Consider the following 22,500-nt stretch of genomic DNA (forward strand, 5'->3'; position numbering starts at 1 on the left):
GAAAATACCAAATATGTAAATATAGTATGACGAATCAGGGTGTTCTGTCACTCAATGTATGAGGTGTCCAAAATGAAAGAAAACGGAACACTGGCAAAATACAGTCTCAAGTCCAAATCACATTATCAGTGGTGAGAAGAATGTTGACAAATTCATTGTTACTGCAAGGTAAGTGCTGCTCTATATTTACATTTAATAATGATACATTTCATATGTCCCAGTATTAAACAATTCATATTAAACACAGATCCAACTGAATCAGGTTAACATTGGAATGGAACACCTTTATTAAAATATTTATTTTCACTTGAATTTTGTTTTGGTCAAGTCATTACTGAATAATGGAAAATAATATTGTTAGCTTTTGTCTGTCCAGACCAGCAGTGGACACAGTGGCCTACACTGCTTACTTCACCCCTAAGTAGCTAAACAGTTAGTTGTAGAAACTACTTTCCATAGCTAAGAAAGTACTTAGCCCTCTGACCAATGTTGCACGTGTAATTCAACTTGATTTGCATTTCAATAAAAATTCTGAAATGTATATCATTTTTCCTTTTCACTAGTCTTTTGAATTATGGAGAATGTCTTACAGGCATTGGATCCAAAGATTTGTATCATTTGTGGGAAACATTTTGAAAAGGGCAAGAAAAAAGATCCCTATGTCCAAAACCCTACAGTAGAAGGCCTCCAACGCATACTTACCCTTGCTCAGCAGAGAGAGAGATGGTGATGTCAAATTCCCTAACGGAACAATATTATTTTCCATTATTCAGTAATGACTTGACCAAAACAAAATGCAAGTGAATGTAAATATTTTAATAAAGGTGTTCCATTCCAATTTTAACCTGATTCAATTGGATCTGTGTTTCATATGAAATGTATCATTATTAAATGTAAATATAGAGCAGCACTTACCTTGCAGTAACAATGAATTTGACAACATTCTTCTCACCACTGATAATGTGATTTGGACTTGAGACTGTATTTTGCCAGTGTTTCATTTTGGACACCTCATACATTGAGTGACAGAACACCCTAACTTGTCATACTATATGTACATATTTGGTATTGTTGGATTCAGTACAACCCCACCTTTCCAACAAGCCATCATATGTGTTTCTATGATAATCCCTGGTAAAGCAGCTAAAGTAAATGAAAACATTCTGCATAGATATTCATTTTTTGCATGTCCGCTTATTTTAGGTGCATGTTTACATGTCTCTATTCATTCCATACATCAAGATATTCACATCCAGTCTTTTCCAGTAGGTAAAGCAACTTCCTGACTATACACATGCCAAGTTTCAAAGTTCTCAGAGCTTGTGTGATTGATCTGCACTAGTTTATATGCCATAACTCCCATCCGGACAGGCTATATTTTAGTCCTTTTTTGGTTTTGGGGTGTATAACAATATCTGTTAATTTAACAATCTTAGCAGTAAAATATTTTTAGCCAAGAATCCATTCCATATATGGGAGACCTTAGAGATGAGGAAAAACATTGTTGGGTTTAGTTCTACCTCCGGTAGGGGTATCTCAAAAATGTGGGGCCATTGTCACTAGCCTAAACAGCAACATTATCTTATTTGTTTTCAAGTAGCAGGGAATTCAAGCCAAACCGTTGCAACTCTGCCATCAATCATTATGTTAAGCCCGCCTAACGACTCTATACACGATTTGATTGGCCTGATAGAAGTTTAATTTTCTGAGCTCACAAGCCAACGGAGAGTTGCTAGACTAGCCCTGGCAGCAAATGTAATTTGCTGCCGCTAGGGTGCGTCTAGATTTCTAGGCTAGGGTGAACTTGTAAATGTAAACATTTGCAAAAGAGATCAACATCCACTAATTAGTTTGCTATTTAACTTAAGTATGTAACTCTCTGGCGTGTGTGTGTGTGTGAGTGTGTGTGTTTGCAACATGACCCAGTGACTGACCAGTAGCATTTGTGGTTCTGGACCGACTGATTTCCCTCCTTTGCCGAGTGTAGTTAACGTGCGCTGGAACTCTGCGGCTAGCCACTTGGTCTTGTCCAATCCCATGGAGCCGATGCTGGAGAACTGGCCAATCACGGGCCAGGCCTCCTCGTTAGGCACTGGCTTTGTGTGCTCACGCAACAGCTGTGATGGAGGAGTGTGTGTGAGGTGATGGAGTGTGATGGTGTGTGTGTGTGAGGTGATGGAGTGTGATGGTGTGTGTGTGTGTGTGTGTGTGTGTGTGTGTGAGAGAGCAGTGTGAGGGAAAAGAAAAGACACATGTGTTATTTCGAGACTCATCAGTCTGTGGCTCATTGGCTAGCGGGGCTGTGATTTGGACTCAAATAGAATCAGGCCTGTCTGCTTTGTGTGTGTGTGTGTGTTTTAAGTGTGTGTGTGTGTGTGTGTGTGTGTGTGTGTCTGTGCGTGCGTGTGTGCGTGTGTGTATCAGAAATCAGCACCTTCCTAAGGCGGAGGTGGCCCCACTTCTCCATATCAGCTCCCACATAACGCCCAGGGGTTGAGCCAATCAGGTATACACTGGGGACAGATAGGAGGAGTACTATTATTGAACACACACACACACACACACACACACACACAAAGAGACACTCTCTCTCACACACACACACATACATATATATATATATATATATATATATATATATATATATATATATATATATATATATATATATATATATATATATATATATACACACACACAGAGACGCATGCACATAGAGACACACACAGACAGACTCTCTCTTTCTCTCTCACTCTGACACACACAGACACTCTTTCTCTCTCTCACACAAACAGAGACACACACACACACAGAGACATGTGTGACATTAGAGACAAACATAGACTCTCTCTCTCACACACACACACACACACACACACACACACACACACACACGAGGATGGAAGATAGGCAGGTGTAAAATCAAAAGCTGTCCTGGCTGCCTCAACTATGTTTAAGTATGTTAATGTTCTGGAAAATGTGTTTCTGACACAATTACCTACGATTAACATTGTCTACATGTTGACTCAGATTTGCAAGAGACTTGACTCTACATGTTGACTCAGATTTTTAAATGACAATATCCTGGCCGGACTACTGTTGTCACTGATAAAAGTATTTGAAATGAACATGATTTCTTAATGTCTAGTGACATATCAGGGCCATTTTATGATTAATTGAAAGACATTTCTTACATACGGTTCCTTTAATTTAAGGAGTTTTTCCTTGCCACTGTTACTCTTGGGTGCTCCTTGTTGGTGCCCCCCCCCCCCCAATCCCAATCCTCCCCCACCTTTCTTATGCAGCCCTTGCCACTTAATCTACTAAACCCCTCTTCTACTGCACTTTTTACCCCCCCCCCCCCCCCCCATAAATGCAAAAATAGGCGGACACCAGACATAATTTCACTGCATTTCTTACATCCAGTAACTATATGCATGTGACAATAAACTTCGTTGTGTCCTTGTATCCTTTAATTTCATATATTGCATGCTCCAGAGTCCATCACTCTGCTGGGCTCCCAGGTACTTGGCACAAGCCTAATCTGGCTACTGTAAGCTGCAACACTAAACAGAAATCCAAAAACATTCCTAAAAAGGTACTAGGCATAAAAAAAAAAAAGGTTTGGTTCCTGTTGGTTGTCAGTTGAGGCCATGGGTCAGTAGGGTTTTTTATTTTTTTTATTTTTTTCCCCCAGTGGCAGTAAGGGATAGGTAGAAAAGCAGTCCCTCCAAGATTTCACGAGGTTTTTTGAGACTGTTTCGACCTAAAATGCCTGGATGGAAGTTGCAGTGTTTTTAGCTGTTTCTTGTGGAGAAATTGCTGGAGGAAGTGAAAATTGCAAAAATAGTTGTAATTTTTTTTTTTTTTAATTTAGGGCAATTAAGGTTAGTAAGACCAAAATCACACTGATAATCTTGATGGAAAGGATAATCAAAGGTAAACAGTAAGGATTACAGAAAATCAAAGTAGGCCTACTTTATTTGTGAAAATGCTTTGACTGAGGTAATTCACAAAGCAGTATAACCTTTCGTAGAACTGTCCAAAAAAGACAGTCACCTAAAGAGATGGCATCATGTCATATGTTTCAATACATTCATATATTTTGTAATTTATATTAGGTTCATATCTTTTTAATAATTCATAGTCTGTGGCCTGCATAATTACTAATAGCCAAGTAAGTATCTAGTAATTTCATATTGATGTAAACTATTTGACTACACTTCTGTTTAATGTCATTACATTGGTGGTGTACGTCTAATTGACTGCCTGCCCCTTTAAGGACGTGAGAGTAGCCTAATTACATTTCTGAGTGGATTGGAAGGCTTGCATCTCACTGTGTTCGGCTACGAGTGTAAATCACTTTTTGCATAGTGCATTACGATATGTGGATGCAATTGGGAATGTCTTCTACGTCATTAGTTAAAATAAATGTTAAAAAAACAACTCGAATGAAATCATTCTTGGATCATAGAAGAGGTACTGTAAATGTCTTGCAATTTTATTAATTTCTATGATTTTGGTAGCACTACTCAAACTAAGCCCACAAGCTAGCAAACATGACATAAGCTAAAAGGACATATCCAGGTAAACCTGCCAATGGGTTGCATAGCCTACTCAAATGTCAGTAAACCAAGTAGGCCTTAATTAACTTACTTTCATAGCCTAGGTAGGTTAGCAACACCAGGTTGAGAGATGCAAGTAAGCAGATCATTAACGTTAGCCTTCTATTTATTGTCATCAAAACTGCAGAACGAACACGTTAGGGCAGTCTTTGGTGTCATATGCAGAAGGTGCAGAAGTAAGTGTGCCATCTGGCTCAATATTCTGCGCGAGGGACTGTTGTGGTAGGTGAAATTTCACGGTGAAACTACAATGATTGGTCAAATTTGCGAAAAAGTTGCGGTGTTTGGACAAAATTGCGAGTGCCTTGGTAAGTGACGAAAACAATCGTCTTCGTGAACAGCTGTGCATAGGCTACTTTGTAAAAGAGAGAATACGCTCATCCCTATACATAACGCAAGGGGTAATTAATGTAATTATAGTTAGCCTTTTATTTGTGGATTTATTTAATGTAGCCTAGACTATTTAGTGTTATTTCTTCCCCAAGCTCATAAAATAAATTTGGGTCGCACATAAATTGACAGGGTCGGTCGGAAATCGGAACCCAAGATTTTTTTTTTTATGCCCTACAGGTGTTTCTAACAAACCTAACCAAAACCTGGGGGGTATATCAGGACAGGTGGAAGAAATGCAAACGGATAATACACACATCACACACACGCACACAGACACAAAAAACACACATGCACACACTCTCTCTCTTTCTGTCTCACTCACAATCTCATCTCTGTCTGTATGTATGTGTCTCTAAATACACACATCATACTCTCATGCATTTATGTAGGCGCACACACACACACACACACACACACACACACACACACACACACACACCTTTAGTACTGCCTCAGTTACCCCAGGGTGCAGTGCAGAGGCGTTCTCTTGCAGAGGTCCTACCTGGTGTCTGAGAGGTCATGTTCTCTGATGCGTTGGATCCACTCGCTCAGCTCCGGGGCCCTGTAGGCCTGCAGATACTCAATCAAGTCCCTCTTGAAGAACGTCGGGGACTCCCCTGCAGTCTCGGGCCTTCCCTCGGGCAAGACGGGGTACAGAGGGCTTATCCACATCCTGTGAACACACACACACACACACACACACACACACACTTTATTTACATACTGTATATATGGACTTGAGCATATACAGTATATATACTTCAGTATCCTTCTACTTGCATTGCCACCACGACACTACCTCTAGTTTAGAGACAATATGAGAAAATAAAGGCCAGCACACACATACATACATCCATACGATAAATATTTTTCAGCTAACTATCTGAGACATACTCACAGAATTCACATCCTGTCAAATGTCAACAGACCCTTAACATATATACAGTTAAGAACAAAATTATACATACCCCTGCCAAATATTGCAAACATTATATTAATATTTGGCAGGGGTATGAATCATTTTGTTTCAAACTGTATGTATGATATACGGAAAGATATATGGAAAAAGAAACATGCTATTATTTTCATTATCGTTTCTTTTTTTCGTCCGGAAAAACGTCCATTTTATGTCTTCCGTGTAGCAGTGAAGCCTGACCTGTGTAAGGTGTGGGATAGAGAGCTGAGGGCGGAGTCGCAGAGAAGCCACACACACACACACACACACGCATCTGATCTGTGCTAATGAACCCAGCAGGGACTGGACTCCAGCAGATGAGAGGTGGAGCTACGCCGGGTCTCATCTCATTCACTGAGCATCGTCTCCTATTCCTTTTTTAATGTTTACCAGATGAGGGGAGTGTGTGTATGTGTGTGTGTGTGTGTGTGTGTGTGTGTGTGTGCGTATGTGCGTGTGTGTGTGTGCGCGTGTGTGCGTGCGTATGCGTGTGCGTATGTGTGTGCGTATGTGTCTGTGCGTATGTGTATGTGTGTATGTGTGTGCGTGCGTGTGTGCGTGCGTGCGTGTGGATGGGAGGTGGACGCATGGCTTGCCCCACAGGAAACACACTAAGAGAAAATAATGGAACATGATAAGAGCTACAGTGCGAATGTGTGTGTGTTCACAAGGGGCTGCTCTGTGTGTGTGTGTGTGTGTGCATGTGTGTGTGTGGGTACAGTATGTGTGTGTGTGTGTTATACTCATTATTCACAATCAAAGACTCCTTCATCACACTTCCTCAAGACTGTATTGTGCTAGGGGAGACATGCCTGACCACAGATGTTTCAAACATATTCTTGTCTCATTAACTCGGTTTTTCTTCTTCACTGAGACACCATAGGAAATCTGATATGAGAAGTTAATCCAGCATGATCTCCTTCCAGTGAATAAGGCTGACAGTATAAGTGTGTGAGTCTCTGATGCGCCGTTCTATTTGGGACAAATCGGCTTCTTTTCAATTTCCTGCACGTTGTCATGGTTACCACCCAATAACGCACAAGCGCACATCATATTAATGCGCGAAACACCATTTCTGGATATGAAGGGGGAAAAAAAAATAACAATAATGTTCTGCCTGCAAACCAGCTCATTTGAACTCTCAGGCAACGATTCATTCAAAGGACAGTGACATGACTCGTGATAAAGGAAGGAGGGTATTAGTGGACACATGGCGTGTGAGCTCGGACAAAGGACAGTGACATGACTCGTGATAAAGGAAGGAGGGTATTAGTGGACACATGGCGTGTGAGCTCGGACAAGCCCTCTATATTATTATCTGATGGCCTGTCAGACTAGTCAACACAAGGCCTGTCACAATATCCCCCCGCTTCTGTCTTAAAGTTATATTTGTGGACTTTTATTTAGCCTCTATTTCATAAGGCAGTGGGAGCGGACAGGAAATGACCCGAGAGCGAGATGAGGAGCGGGGGTTTGGGTAATGACCTCAGGGTGTCCGTCTACATTTTCTTTCCCTCAGGGCTTCTACACACAGTTGCGTTCCGTCAACGCATGCCAGTGGGTGTTCCCGACGGTAGCTATGCAAACGACTTGAAGTATAACCGTAATTTCATTAGCTGGTGCCGTCTGTTGTTCCCTTGTTCGTAATTTGATTGGCTGGTGCCGTCCGTCGGTGCAACAACAGCTGAACTTCTCAACGCGAGCAATGGGAGCAACGCGATGCAACGAACCCACAATTCAGTTGGGCAACGGATGACGTACGCCCATGTGAAGTGAACGGGGTGCGTCTCCAGCACTGCAACGCACGCAACTGTGTGTGGGAGCCGTTGGTGGTTCCTCGTTGCTGCAATGACTTGCCTAGTGTTCTGCGTTCCTGCGACAGTTTTGGATCTTTTAAGAGGAGTGCGGAGTTATGCTATTCTTATTTCTCGTCCGACTCTTTTGGTGGCCATTTTGGAAATATGCCATTTAAAAGATTTGTCACCGCCTAAATTAAATGCTATCATCAAAAATGTTGACTAGATGTCCTAAGCATGCCAAAAAAATGCAAAAACCTCAATAACTTATCTTTTTTAAGGAGCACCCCCCCCCCCCCACCACCACCACCACCACCACACACACACCACCGGAGATGTCACTCACCCCTGAGTCTTCTGGTACCAGTCGGCTCGGATCATGTTAGAGGTCAGGATGACTACCCGGAAGCCTTCCACATACCAGAGCAGCATCATCTTCCTGAAAAAACACATTTCACACTGAGATTATTACTACAAATGTACATCAGGTTTATAGGCCAAGTATACTTGCATATGGGTCATTCCACGTCAATTCAACCAGGGCCCACGCACTTAGGTCTCAAAAAATTCTGAAAAAATTACCAGGTGTACCTATGTGGTATAATAATTTTTTGAGACCTAAGTGCGTGGGCCCTGGTTTAACTGACGTGGAATGACCCTATACGAGGAATTTGTGTTCTGCATTTTACCCATCCGGGGGTAGTGTACAACACACCCACACACATTGTACACCCATACTGTACACACACACACACACACACACCCTCAGTGAGCACGCTAGGAGCACACATACACACCCGGAGCAGTGGGCAGCCTTAATCCTGGCGCCCAGGGAGCAGTTGGGGGTTAGGTGCCTTGCTCAAGGGCACCTCATCCGTGGATGTGGATGTGGGAGAGCGCTGTTCAATCACTCCCCCCACCCACATTTTTCCTACCGGTCAGGGATCAAACCGGCCACCCTTCGGTCACAAATCCGATTCCGTAACCAGTAGGCCACGGATGCCCCTAAAGAAAAATGTTCTAAACTTTTTAAACTTACTAAAGACAAAACAGCTCTTTGGACACAACTCTGTTTAATTGTACTTGCCACTTTCCTTACAGGCCTTCCCATGTCTGGATGGACAAACAACCAGCCAAAAAAACAAGCCATCACCACACATTTCTAGTAATCTAGAGTCTCAACAATCTGAGAAAGCTGACACAGGGAAGGATTATGGCACAGCCCATAATTAGAAACCAAGTGTTTGAGGCATTAGAAGCTATTGACACTAGGAGTGCTACTGGAGAAGATTAATTAGATCCTTTTTCTCTTAAAAATACCGCACATATTTAATCTTTCCATTCTGATGGGCATATTTCCTAGCGCCTGGAAACTGGCCCATGTGACACCTTTAAACAGAAGGTGTGATAAGAGATGATTTAAATAATTACTGTTCAAACTCCAAATCACCAGATGTTTGGAAATCAGCCCATGTGCTCCCCCTGCTGAAAGGGGGGGACCCCTCCATTCTTGACAATTACTGCCCAATCTCTAAATTGTCTGTACTTGTAAAGGTCCAAGAGTCTTTAGTAAATACCCAACTTAAGGGCTTCCTGCAAAACCATAACATACTTTGCCCAGCACAGTCAGGCTTTAGGGCCAAGCATAGCACCATTACTGCAGCTACCAAGGTGCTTGATGACATCATCTGTGACCTTGACAATAAGATGAGCTGTGCTGCCCTGTTCATCGACTTGTCAAAGGCCTTTGACACAGTTGATCACTGTATCCTGCTTAAGAGGCTCCGGGACATTGGCTTGGGCAGTAAGGCAGTTGAGTGGTTCAGAAACGACCTTGCCAACAGAACTCAAACTGTAGTTGTCGATGGGCATAGTGCTGCTCCTCTGGAGGTCCGGCGAGGTGTCCCTCAAGGGTCTATCCTTGGTCCGGTCCTATTTACCATTTATATAAACACCATCGCTTCTGTTGCAGATGATAGCAAAATACACCTCTATGCAGACGACACAGTTCTATATTGTCCCGCCCCCACCCTTGCTCAAGCTTATCAATCGTTACAGCAGTCTTTTAATTTATTACAGGCCACCTTCATTGAACTTAGACTGGTATTAAATGCTGGTAAAACTAAGGTGATCAGTTCACAAAGTCTCGCACAGTACCCGCACCAACCACCCTTACCGTTTCCACACTGGAGGGGAAGTGTGTTGAAAATGTTTCATCTTATAAATATCTTGGTCTGTGGATTGATGAAAAGCTAACCTTTAAAGTTCATATTGATAAATTAGTGAGAAAGGTGAGAGTAAAGCTCGGCTTTTATTTTAGAAATAAATCCTGTTTTACTCTCCAAGCTAGGAGGAAACAGATCAGTGCCATTTTCCTACCAGTCTTGGACTATGGGGATGTTATTTATATGCATGCTGCCTCTACCACACTGCACACACTTGACACAGTCTACCATGGTGCACTACGGTTCATTACTAATGCCAAGTCACGCACTCATCACTGTCGTCTTTATGAGATGACTGGTTTTAGCTCTTTAGGTCTGCGTAAATGGTTCCACTGGCACATTTTTATTTATAAAGCTATTAACGGTAATTTACCCAGCTATCTTACTAGTCTGTTGACTTGGAATCATTCCATTTACAATCACCGCTCCGTTAACACTCTGGCTCTAAATATCCCACGTACAACAACTGAATTTGGTAAGACTGCTTTTAGCTATGCTGCTCCTTGGTGTTGGAATTTGCTCCAAAAAGTTTTGAAGCTTTCTGTTTTTATCCCACTTGAACATTTTAAACAATTACTTAAATGATCCAAATTTGAACAGTGCACATGTTTTCAATGAACCCTTTATGTGATTCTTAAATTGTTTTTACATGTAGGCCTACTGTAAATCTGTTTTGTTTGTTGTGTCACTGGCTTGTGTCTGTCTAGTCCTCATGTCTTTCTTCTATGCTATTCTGTCCTTATTAGTCTGTCTTGTCATCAATGTTTCTGTGTAACTTGTGTATCTGTTGCCCCAGGGCTCCCTTGTAAAAGAGATTTGAACATCTCAATGGGACATCACCTGGTAAAATAAAGGATACATAAATAAATAAAAATCAAAGATTTTTGAACCATTGGTTAATAACAAACTCAAGTAATTTCTTTCAAGTCATCAAATATTAAGTCCACAACAATCAGGGTTTAGAACGAACCATAACACTCTCTCAGCCTCCACATGAGTTACTAATAACATAATATCGGCCTTACCGGAAGGCTGCACCAGGCGCATAACTGAAGCGTTCTGTTTGCGACGCATAACAATAGTTTCAGAAGACTGAAAACGTCTTCACTTAAGGCCCTGGACACAGTCTATCACTCTGCCCTTAGATTCATGTCTGGTGATGATGGCTCACAGTCTATCACTCTGCCCTTAGATTCATGACTGGTGATGGCTCACAGTCTATCTATCACTCTGCCCTTAAATTCATGACTGGTGATGGACCATAGTCTATCACTCTGCCCTTAACACGCACCACTGTGTCCTATATGATAGTATAGTAGGTTGGCCATCTTTAGCAGAAAGGAGGAATAGACATTGGTACTTATTTACCAATCTACAAAAAGGTATTGTTTGTAGATTGATATCTACAAAGTTATTTAACAATCTACAAAAAGGTATTGTTTGTAGATTGATATCTACAAAGTTATTTAACAATCTACAAAGGTATTGTTGGGAAGCTACCATGTTATGTTTCAAACATGCTTGTTTGGAATTCTCCTACTTCCTGGAATAATCTTCAAGGCACTGCAAAAACAAACTCTACTTTCCTGTGGACAAGTCAAATCTGCAGTCACAATAGGATTGTGCGAGAGAGAGGGTGGACGGGTGGAGGGGAGGTTTGTTGCTGGTTGCTGTAGTGGAGTTGGTGGTGGTGTGGGGATTAAGCACATCTGTTGCCTATAAGGGATCCTGCTGCTGCTTCCGTGCTCTGCCCCTTGCATTAAACATGAGGAACATGAAAGGGCAAGACTACAGAGAGATAGAGAGAGAGAGAGAGAGAGAGAGAGAGAGAGAGAGAGAGAGAGGGGGGGGGGGGGGGGGACAGCAGTGGATGGGTAAGTCATTAATATGCCATCACGCTGTAGCTCTGAACCTTTCCCCTAAACCACACCACACAGCAAACCCAGGCCAACTGGCTTGTTGATCTTAAGTGCCAAGCAGAATACACCCCCACACACACACACACGGTAGGTTGACCCCACCAGTGCTTCCAATCAGACGATAATATAACATCTCCTATGCTGACTCTATGTATCATGATTAGGCCTATTTTTGTGCGGTCATTAAGTGAAGAAGCACCTGGCTACATGGGGAGAGTGTGTGTCTGTGTGTGTGTACCTGCGTGTGAGAGAGAGATCAGACAAGTTGAGATAATTACCATCAGGCGGCAATTACAGCATCAGAAAAACAGCAAAAAAACAAAAAAACATCCCCACTCTTAACATTCAAAAGCCTCATTAGTCCCTTTCGCACCAGAGGGATTTCTGCAGTTCCTAAAACATAACATTCCTAGAACCCTTTTTTTCTTGTGTTCCGATAGGATTATTAAGTTCCTCTGACCACAGTTCCTATAACTCTTTCAGCTCAGGGGAGGGTTCTTTCCCTTTACTAGGAACCCTTAGTGACCTAGTCTACATTGATTGGTCCAACCCACTGTCAACCCTGCATTCACAGCCGCGGCCGTCTTAAAAACCCATGCTGAATGAGAGCAAAATATACAAAAATACACTGCTCTCAGACACTTTATTAACTCATTGAGTGCCAGAAACGTAATATTAAGTTTTTCCTTCCCATGCGTTGAGTGCCAAAAACGTAATATTACGTTTTTAGCTTTTTTTTTAAATTACGAAACTAGACACTCTAACACACCTTATATGTGATTTTGGGAACTCTGTGATGAATGGAAATGAAATATATGACGATCGAAAACTCATGAAAAACGCACAATCTGGACATTTTATTTGGACATTTTATCATAACTCGGTTGCCTCTTTGCCAGCTTTGGGTCGAATCAGTGACGAAGGCACGTCAGGTCAAAACCAGGCCATTTTCGTGGGTCTATCACTAGGTGGCAGTCTCGCCAGGTCTCGCTGATCACTTCCCGGAAAGTTTACACAAGTAACAGGCAACACTTCATATTTCATGAAAGACGTTATATCTCCATTTCTAGAAATAAAATCAGCGATTTTGATGAAAACTAGCCACTGTTTAGCTTGGGAACAGAGGCGTGTAGAAATACACGGTTTGCACCCACCGAGAGCTTAAAGTTTCATCTTTTAAACCAGCCATTGTATGTGTTCATAGCTATAACACAGAATATGCTGTGTGCTGTGACAAAAATCATCAACAATGGTCTAGATTGCTGGCACTCTAGGACAAAGCTCCCGAAAACAGCTTGGCATTCAATTAATTAACAAGAATGGACGGCATGCAGAACACTCTAGTCTGGTCCGGACCCAAATGGATGGTGAACAGCCTTGTGCAATGGCAGCAACGTCTGCTATGCAAACGATACTGTCGATACATCACTTTCCGCTGCAATTCGCCTGAATGTAATGGAAAGATGTTGGGTAGGGGATCGAGTTTTGCCATGCTGCCACGTTGACGGGCTGTGTGTCGTTAAGGACACTTATTTGGTTGTGCAGTGGCCTAAACCATGTATAAAGTGAAATAACATTTTGCACAGTAGAGACATTATATAAATGGGAACGCTTACTGTTCTAGCTATAAAAATGGCAGAATCATCCATATGCATGATATTTCCATAACCTCGAGGTGGGCTACACGGAAAGGTTGCCAATTCGATCCCCGACCAGTGGGAACAGCTGAAGTGCCCTTGAGCAAGGCACCTAACCCCTCACTGCTCCCCGAGCGCCGCTGTAGTAAGGCTCACTGCTCCGGGTTAGTGTGTGCTTCACCTTACTGTGTGTTCACTAATTCACAGATGGGATAAATGCAGAGACCAAATTCCTTGTATACGCAAGTATACTTGGCATAGAAACCTGATTTAACATTTACATTTGAGACTAAATATAGAAGAAAACCACAGCATTGTCCAATCACTACTATTCCCATCAATGCTAGGATATAGGACCTCAGTGTTACAGGTACAGGACTTTTTCAGAATTGCTCCTTGTGGTCTAGCTGTCCGGTGTGTGTCTAACCTAAACTAAACTCCAGTGTTCATAGTCTTAGTTCTGTCAAAGTCTTTTTAGGCAAGGCCCTCTACTCAGCGGCCATATTGCAATGCTTTTCGGGCACTTATCGGGCATCTATTTCGGCAGAAATGCATGTGCGCAAGGCTCCATGACACCAACCTTGCTCCGGTGGCGAGATCACAACACATGATTGGCACGATGTCTTCACAACACACCACATGATTGGCACAACATATTCACATGTCAACGTTTTGCCACTGAAGGGGTGTGATATGTGTAGACAACGGCCATATTGGCATTACAAACTAACCCCATGTATTTCTATGGAGGATGTTTTGAGTGTTGTGTCTCCTCATTAGAAAGTCTCTAGGAAACAAACATGGTGCCTGGGACTGAGTCATAATCATAGCCAATCAAAACAGTGTGTAGCAGCAAAGAGCTGAGGAGTGTAATTTGATTGGCTGTTGAGCTCAAATATTGACTGTTTGCAAAACTGAAACTGAATCATGGACGGTATCTTTAACTTCAAGATGGCTGCAATTTCTGTAGCTTACTTATGGGATACTCATGTTATTATAACCAATTTCTATGAATATTTTACACAACTTGTTTTATGTGAATACCAGAAATCAAACAAATTTGTTTCATTTGTTTCACTTCAGCAGAGGACAAACAGTTATTTAATCTGAGAAAAGGCCTTGTAATGCCACAAAAAAGACATAATTTAAGTACAAGATGATGTACATGTTTAATACTCAGAGAGAGGAAATTAACACTTACGTGTGGTGTGTGCCAAAGGCAATATCCAGTTTAGCCTGTCGGATACAAGATACTCAAGTCAATTTCATTTCATTAGACACAAGCATATTTCTGATCCCATTAACTTTGCTCATTTACAAGGAGGCATTTTATTTCTCACAATTATCTTTGCATCAAGCAGAGGCAATTCATGAATCTAGAGCAGAGTGGGTTTCCCTAAGGATTTGTCTTCACATGCCTGTTACACATCTCATTCATGAGATTTTAAACACACAAACACACTGAGGTACTGGCCCTTTGTTGCCCCCTAGTGGACACATATGCATACTGCAAGCCTGCCTTCAGGGGTGTATTCCAAGTACGTGGTTTAGTAACAAACCTGGATAAGTTAACTCAAGAGTAAGTGGTGAACCTCCTACAACAAGAGTCCTATGGCATTGTTCTGTTAGGAGAATGAAGCCATACAGCTCTTCTATTAGGAGGTTTACCCCTTACTCTGAGTTAACCTACCCAGGTTTGTCACTAAACTACGTACTTGGAATACCTCCTGGTGGCAGAGGGAATATTTGTATTTGCTCAAGTAATTATTGTCTTCCTGAAACAGATTGGTTAATAGTACTCAACCTGGCAGAAGCGGACGTGGGCATACGGCTGTGATTGGTTAATAGTACCAACCTGGCAGAAGCGGACGTGGGCATACGGCTGTGCCTGCTGGATTAAACGGGCTTTGGACTCGCGCTTCTCGCCATGAACAATCAAGACGGGCTTATCCCTGACAACACAAACAGATGAGCCTGTGTGGGTGTGTGTATATGTGCATTTCTCTTTCTCTCTCTCACTCTCTCTGTGTGTGTGTGTGTGTGTGTGTGTGCGTGCGTGTGTGCTGAGCATGAAAGAGCATCACTTTACTCACAGGGCAACTTGCCACTGATACAACAACAACAAAAAAAAGATATGAATATGCAATCTTAAGTGTTCTTTACTTGTAGGACATATTCCTTCCTGATGTTATGTGAGGCAATCAGTGTGGCGAAAGCTGTTTTTACCTGAATTCCGGAGGGTACTGTTCCACCATCCAGGGGATATCAAAGCAGTAGTTGAACTGCAGAATTAAATTGAAAACAAAAAATGTTTCATTGATGTAGACACATCAAAGACATCACCTCTTTCTTTTTCTCTCCCACACACATACTGTACACAGACACACACACACCTTCCTGAATCAATAAAAACGGATTGAATCAGTAAGCAGCACTGTACCTGCACAGATTCTTTAAGAGTTCCAAACATGGGGGAGAGAATTTCTAGATAAAACAGATAAACAAACAAAACATATCACAGGACAAAGTCAGTCTACTGCCTAGTGTACTAAATCGCATCATACAGCCTTACTGCCTAGTGCACTAAATCACATCATACAACCTGTCTAGTGCACTAAATCACATCATACAACCTGCCTAGTGCACTAAATCACATCATACAACCTGCCTAGTGCACTAAATCCCATCATACAACCGGTCTAGTGCCCAGTGCACTACTTCATCACATGGTACAGCTTTACAGTCAAGTGTACTACATTATATCATACAGCCTGTCTACTGCCTAGTGTACAACATTGCATCATACAGCCTGTTTACTGCCTAGTGTGCAACATCACATTATACAGCCTGTCTAGTGCCCAGTGCACTACATCACATCATACAGCATGTCTCTACTGTCTAGTGTACAACATCTCAGCCTGATACAGCCTGTCTACTGCCTAGTGTACAACATCACATGGTACAGCATGTCTAGTGCCCAGTGCACTACATCACATACGTACCCCATAAATGCACAAATAGGCTGACACCAGACATAATTTCACTGCATTTCTTACTTCCAGTAACTATATGCATGTGACAATAAACTTCCTTGTATCCTTGTGTGGACATGTTAGCTGGTGTACCTCTGATGTGGACATGTTAACTGGTGTACCTCTGATGTGGACATGTTAACTGGTGTACCTCTGATGTGGACATGTTAACTGATGTGGACATGCTAACTGGTGTACCTCTGATGTGGACATGTTAACTGGTGTACCTCTGATGTGGACATGCTAACTGGTGTACCTCTGATGTGGACATGTTAACTGGTGTACCTCTGATGTGGATGGCTCCAGTGTTGTACTTCTTGTCCAGCCCCACCACTTTGTTCAGATAGAAGCGGTACGTCTCCGCCTCCTCATTGATGCTGGTCTCGAAGTAGTCCGCAGGCTCGTCGATGTAGTACGTACGACCGTGGGGGCTGGGAGGCCTAGCGACCTCCTTCTTCACCCGTTTGGGGCTGGACTGTGTTTTGGGCTGTATCTTCTGTCCAGACGGGATGACCCTGTCCTTGGGGTTGTTGTCATTGTCGTCATCGCTGCTTGACAAGGCCCAGCCAGCCTCCTCCGTCTCCCTCTTCCTCTTGACGGCAGGCGAGAGGTTGTTGTTCTCGTACTTCACCGGCTGCTGCTGGTTGGCTTGAGCAGTCTGCCGAGCCTCCGAGCCCATGACCAGGGCTGAGGGTTTCGGTTCCTTCTTCACCGCCAAGGACGGTTCAGATTTGACATCAGGCGTGTCTGTGTTTGACTGGAAGACACAAGCAATCTTCCTTGTCACAGGTTCAGTCTTTATTGTGTCTTGTTCAGACGTTTCCACTCTTTCTGTCTTGATGTTGCTTGAGTGGGGAGGTACATCATCGTCATCATCACTACTGGAAACAGTCCACCTGCCATGTGCACTCTGCTGAGACATCTCTAAACAAGAAGAACAATATGTACTAAACACACAGATATGTAATCAGACAAAAAAATATTTACGTGAATAAGTGAGGAATTATGGTGAAAGGAAAGAGAGAAATATGAAACTCCTACACAGTCTTTTTACAAAGATCATCCTATCATGATTCAGAATTTGACCTTTGACCTTAAATCTCAGCAATACAACAGCATAACAGTAAGATCATGCTCATGCAAGACATTTGAGATTTATACTGTCGCTTTGTCAAATTTACTGCGTTGTCAAGATTGTTTTTGCAAACCCCCTTGGTTGTGTGCATATATTTGCTGTTACATAACACGAGGCATGAAATAGACATTCCAACTTACTTTGGCGGCGGGAATAGTGAGTTTCTAGTAGAAGGCTAGGAAAAGTATGCACCTTCACCTTCACATGCAGGACAATGCTCATGAAAGATAGCGATAGTTATGTGCATTCATCATTATTCAAGCCAGAAAAAGATTCGCAAGAATACAATTCATCTTAGATATAAGCTTGCAATTTGTTTCAGTCGAACACAATGCTCGTGTGTGGCATGTGTTCAAAGGCTACTTTGTTATGTTTCTCTTCTGTTAGCGTAGGATGGATGTAACCATATTATTCTTCCCGGGCAAACATTGACACAGCAGCTACTGTACCTACCCAACGTTTAAAAACACGTAATGCATCGTCTGGCAAATTAGTTACCACGAGTTAAAATATATTTAATCTGCTGCAATAGCTAATGTTAATTTTGCTATTGATAAACATGAATAAAACAACACAACCGTGTTGATATCTCTTGCGCCTTTAACAAACGAATCTGAGTAGCGCGGAATAACAAACCAATCGCAAACACGGATAGTTCAGACCCGCCTTTTTACGAAAAAATAGTAACCAATCGGGTCAAGAGACAGAGTTCCCATGCCAACGTTTGGGACACATTGGGCACACTGCAGGTTGTTCCCGACGTTTGTGAGCTCTGTTTGCACCGACCTAAAATGTTTTCCAACAGTAATTTGCATAAATCCAACAGAAAAATAACTGATGTGGATACAAAACGTTTTGTGGAGGTAACTTACTTGACTTCCTTCTTTTCTAATAGTAAATTGCATAATGTCTGCTATGCCAAGTTAAATAATTGTGTTTGCGCTGTTTGCTAGGGAACCTGGCATCTCGAAAACAAATCCAGGTGCATGGATTTGATAAAGAGAGAGGCAAATCAAGCGCAAATTGATCGTTATCTTTACAGTTTGGAGCAAGGTTTGTTGAAGAGTTAAATGAAAAGAAAAATGAACTTATTTCTCTTATCTTATGAGAAGTGTCTCCCTTATTGTCAGGTTTTTCAACTCTGTGATGTGGACAAAAAAGGTTACTTGAGCAGAGAGGACATGAAGATGGCTGTTGTCATGCTGTTTGGATATAAGCCATCAAAGGTGAATTTGCACTCACTTTCATAGAATTCTAGCTAATTATTGTACCTATCATTTTGTATCATTAGGGGGCGCCATTGCTCAATTTTAAAGAGGAGTAAAACGTGTTGATCTTTTCCTTACAATGTACTTTATTTTTATGTTAATGCCTTTACTGTCATCCCTTCCACAGTCTGAGACAAATCTCTTAATGACCAACTACACTTCCACAAACTTGCCAGGTAAGAATGTTCCAACCAGCTATTAAAATTATTTAATTTACTGTTTAGTGTCACCCCACATCTTGTATGCCTCAGTCTATTTTCCATAGTCATTCCTGTGAGTACCATGAGTGGAATTTGATTTAATGAGTATACAATTGGAATTTATTTTATGTTCTATTGTATTATGCTAAATGTATTAATTCACTGGGCTATACTTGTCTTGGCTCTTATGATTATTTAATAAAAAATGAAAGATAAAAAACATTCTACGGGGAGAGAGATTAAAAGAGGGCTTAAGGCTGTGATCTGTGGTCTGATGGCACGTTTTCGCCCTGCATCAGAAACGTACATAATGCACCCACTTCATCTGCTCAGACAGAACTCGTTTTGTTTTCCGGACGTAAATATCCTGAAGGAGTGCTGTGTACACACGGTTCAGCAGCAGTGTAGCCAGAGAAATTACCCAGTGCCCACTGGCTCACAGTGCGGTGCAGTCGTGTATGCTGCTGTACTCATGCATGCCTGAAGCGTAGACATTTGCCCACTCTCATTCACAGCGTCACTCTATGCATCAAACACAGAACTGGACATAAAGTGTTCAAATGCAGAGCACTGTAGAGAACACTCACTGTAGGCCCTAATTTAGATAGATAGATAGATTACACTTTCACACAGATTACACTGCTGTATTTATTTATCCTCCAGTTGGTCTCTTCGCAGGGAAGGAAGCTGTTTACACCCACTAATGGTTTCATCGATGCTATTTTGGCAGCTTCAGCAGTTTCACTTCATATACATTTTTACTAGGCTATGTGGTGAAAAGTATTCCTGAGCTTGAGTTGTGCTATATTAGTAAACGGATTGAAAACGTAATCAGAATTGCTAACCTGGACTAATGCCTGTTTCTAAGAAATCATGTGTGTGTGCCACCATCCACAACCACACTTATTTTCTATTATCAAATTACAGGGTCTCTCCATTTGAAGTACAGTGAATGGCCTTGTAAATGAACATTGTAATGGTCCTTATTGAGGTGTTAGAGCTGGGCTGTTCTCAGCGATAAGCTCCATGGCAACTGTAGTAATGTTGCGTTGCGCATTTACTTCATTCTTTTCCCTTTTTTTTTGAGGTGCTGAGAGAAAAAGAACCTTGTCTTATTTCTCTGAAATGAGATGCAATGCTGTGTGTGAAAGGAGGCTTGACTTAGATTTTTGTGTAATCGTTTTATGCACCGCTGGTAATTACAGAGGCCTGACAAAAGGCAGTAAATAATTTCTGGCATGGAAGACGGCGTGTGTCGCGGGCCCTCTGACAGACAGACAGGAGCATTGGAGAGGACAAGGAGGTGGGGGTGGGCGTGTGTTGGGTGGGGTGGGGGTAGGGGGTTGCCAGTTGGCACGACCTTTTTATATATATATGTATATATATAAATATATCAATAGGGAGGCATTGAATGGTTGAAGACCTAGATTAGTAAGTAATTTGTCTCTTGTTTTCCGCCACAAGCAAATTGCTTTTGTATACTGCCCCACAGGAAAGCAGAAGATAATCTAGTTAGGGTGGCACACTTGGCGTGAGGAAACACTCCACCATTAAATCTCGCTCAGAGCAAACGCTCCGAGAATTAAATTGCTCCTCTTCTGGATTTCATGTGATTACTAAATTAGTGATGGTGGGGAAGAGTGGGCTGCGGAGCGCTGAGACGTGGGGGCTCGACTAGACGCTCTCTGGCTCTTGGCAGACACTGACGAAAGGGAGGGAGAGAAGGATGGAGAAAGAGAGGGAGGCAGAGAGAGAGAGAGAGAGGAGGAGGGAGAGAGAGAGAGGGAGGCAGAGAGAAGGATGGAGAAAGACAGATGAAGAGATAGGGAGGTAGAGTGAGAGAGGAGGAGGGAGAGAGAGAGGGATGGAGAAAGAGAGGGAGGCAGAGAGAGAGAGAGGGTGAGAGAGAGAGGGATGGAGAAAGAGAGAGATGAAGAGAGGGGGAGGTAGAGTGAGAGAGAGAGAATGGTACGAAGGGAGAAAGAGGGACAGATAAAGAAAGAGAGATGCATAAAGAGAGAGAGGGAGGGAGGGAGGGAGAGAGAGAGCGCATTTATGGTTCCTTAGTGTACCCTACGGTACTGGGCGGCTTAGTGTACCCTACGGTACTGGGCGGCTTAGTGTACCCTACGGTACTGGGCGGCTTAGTGTACCCTACGGTACTGGGTTCCTTAGTGTACCCTACGGTACTGGGCGGCTTAGTGTACCCTACGGTACTGGGTTCCTTAGTGTACCCTACGGTACTGGGCGGCTTAGTGTACCCTACGGTACTGGGTTCCTTAGTGTACCCTACGGTACTGGGCGGCTTAGTGTACCCTACGGTACTGGGCGGCTTAGTGTACCCTACGGTACTGGGTTCCTTAGTGTACCCTACGGTACTGGGCGGCTTAGTGTACCCTACGGTACTGGGCGGCTTAGTGTACCCTACGGTACTGGGCGGCTTAGTGTACCCTACGGTACTGGGTTCCTTAGTGTACCCTACGGTACTGGGCGGCTTAGTGTACCCTACGGTACTGGGCGGCTTAGTGTACCCTACGGTACTGGGCGGCTTAGTGTACCCTACGGTACCGGGCGGCTTAGTGTACCCTACGGTACCGGGCGGCTTAGTGTACCCTACGGTACCGGGCGGCTTAGTGTACCCTACGGTACCGGGTTCCTTAGTGTACCCTACGGTACTGGGTTCCTTAGTGTACCCTACGGTACTGGGCGGCTGTCTCTTTTGTCTAACCTACATTTCTGCCCCGTTCTCTGTGGTTGTGTCTGAACAGCAGTGGGGATCATTCTGAACCCTGTGAATAGAGGAGAAGCATAGCAAATGGTTATGACTGCAATTATTTCATAATGTCTAGGGCCTTAAGCACTGCCCTACCATATACCATACTGTATGTATACATGTGTGTGTGTGTGTGTGTGTGTGTGTGTGTGTGTGTGTGTGTGTGTGTGTGTGTGTCTGTATGTGTGTGTGTGTGTGTGTGCGTAAAACTGTGTGTTTCATACATTACTGTATGCAATCTACGCTGTATGTTTTGAAGCACTTGTATGCAGTGATTTACATTATGCGTGTATTCCATTTGGACGTACATTTGCTAGTACATTAGACACATGTGCTTACGTAAGTGTTTACACACTGCCGACACTGGCACTGGCCTCAATGGAAAACCTACGGCGGTGCTGAAACTAATGTATGAATTAACCGAACCAAGCAGCAGGTTGAAAGTGAACCTTTAGATGCATCGTTTAGAGCATAGAGAGAGAGAGAAAGAGAGAGACAGAGATAGAAACAAGTGGAAGTAGGAGAGAGAGGCAGCAAGAAGG

General features: G+C 42.7%; 2 protein-coding genes and 1 long non-coding RNA gene across 8 annotated transcripts in view; 2 read left to right on the plus strand and 1 right to left on the minus strand.

Moving 5' to 3' along the window:
* LOC121692816 overlaps positions 1-3,889 on the plus strand; it is a 22,036-nt gene extending 18,147 nt beyond the window's left edge. Inside the window, exon 3 of the long non-coding RNA XR_006025348.1 lies at positions 3,704-3,889. This is a non-coding gene — a long non-coding RNA (uncharacterized LOC121692816). The remainder of the gene's footprint in view (positions 1-3,703) is intronic.
* tdp1 (tyrosyl-DNA phosphodiesterase 1) overlaps positions 1-18,307 on the minus strand; it is a 44,281-nt gene extending 25,974 nt beyond the window's left edge. For 2 of the 5 annotated variants that reach the window (XM_042071726.1, XM_042071725.1), the window contains exons 1-10: positions 17,858-18,119; positions 16,868-17,506; positions 15,991-16,034; positions 15,777-15,832; positions 15,355-15,502; positions 14,752-14,786; positions 8,116-8,208; positions 5,521-5,691; positions 2,435-2,513; positions 1,935-2,117 (exon numbers count right to left, since the gene is read on the minus strand). In XM_042071726.1, the coding sequence (XP_041927660.1) occupies positions 1,935-2,117; positions 2,435-2,513; positions 5,521-5,691; positions 8,116-8,208; positions 14,752-14,786; positions 15,355-15,502; positions 15,777-15,832; positions 15,991-16,034; positions 16,868-17,506; positions 17,858-17,939 (1,530 nt within the window). In that variant the 5' untranslated portion in view covers positions 17,940-18,119. Of the gene's footprint in view, positions 1-1,934; positions 2,118-2,434; positions 2,514-5,520; positions 5,692-8,115; positions 8,209-14,751; positions 14,787-15,354; positions 15,503-15,776; positions 15,833-15,990; positions 16,035-16,867; positions 17,507-17,857; positions 18,120-18,170 lie in introns of those variants that run through there. The other 3 variants (XM_042071729.1, XM_042071727.1, XM_042071730.1) reach the window with 3 other exon arrangements.
* A 138-nt stretch (positions 18,308-18,445) lies between these two features.
* The window catches only part of efcab11 (EF-hand calcium binding domain 11), a 38,339-nt gene continuing 34,284 nt past the window's right edge, over positions 18,446-22,500 (plus strand). Inside the window, exons 1-3 of one of the 2 annotated variants that reach the window (XM_042072665.1) lie at positions 18,446-18,580; positions 18,848-18,943; positions 19,113-19,161. In XM_042072665.1, coding sequence (XP_041928599.1) covers positions 18,509-18,580; positions 18,848-18,943; positions 19,113-19,161 — 217 coding nt within the window. In that variant the 5' untranslated portion in view covers positions 18,446-18,508. The remainder of the gene's footprint in view (positions 18,581-18,847; positions 18,944-19,112; positions 19,162-22,500) is intronic. The other variant, XM_042072666.1, reaches the window with a different exon arrangement.

This window comes from Alosa sapidissima, chromosome 19, assembly GCF_018492685.1.
Source record: "Alosa sapidissima isolate fAloSap1 chromosome 19, fAloSap1.pri, whole genome shotgun sequence".
NCBI classification, from domain to species: domain Eukaryota; kingdom Metazoa; phylum Chordata; class Actinopteri; order Clupeiformes; family Clupeidae; genus Alosa; species Alosa sapidissima.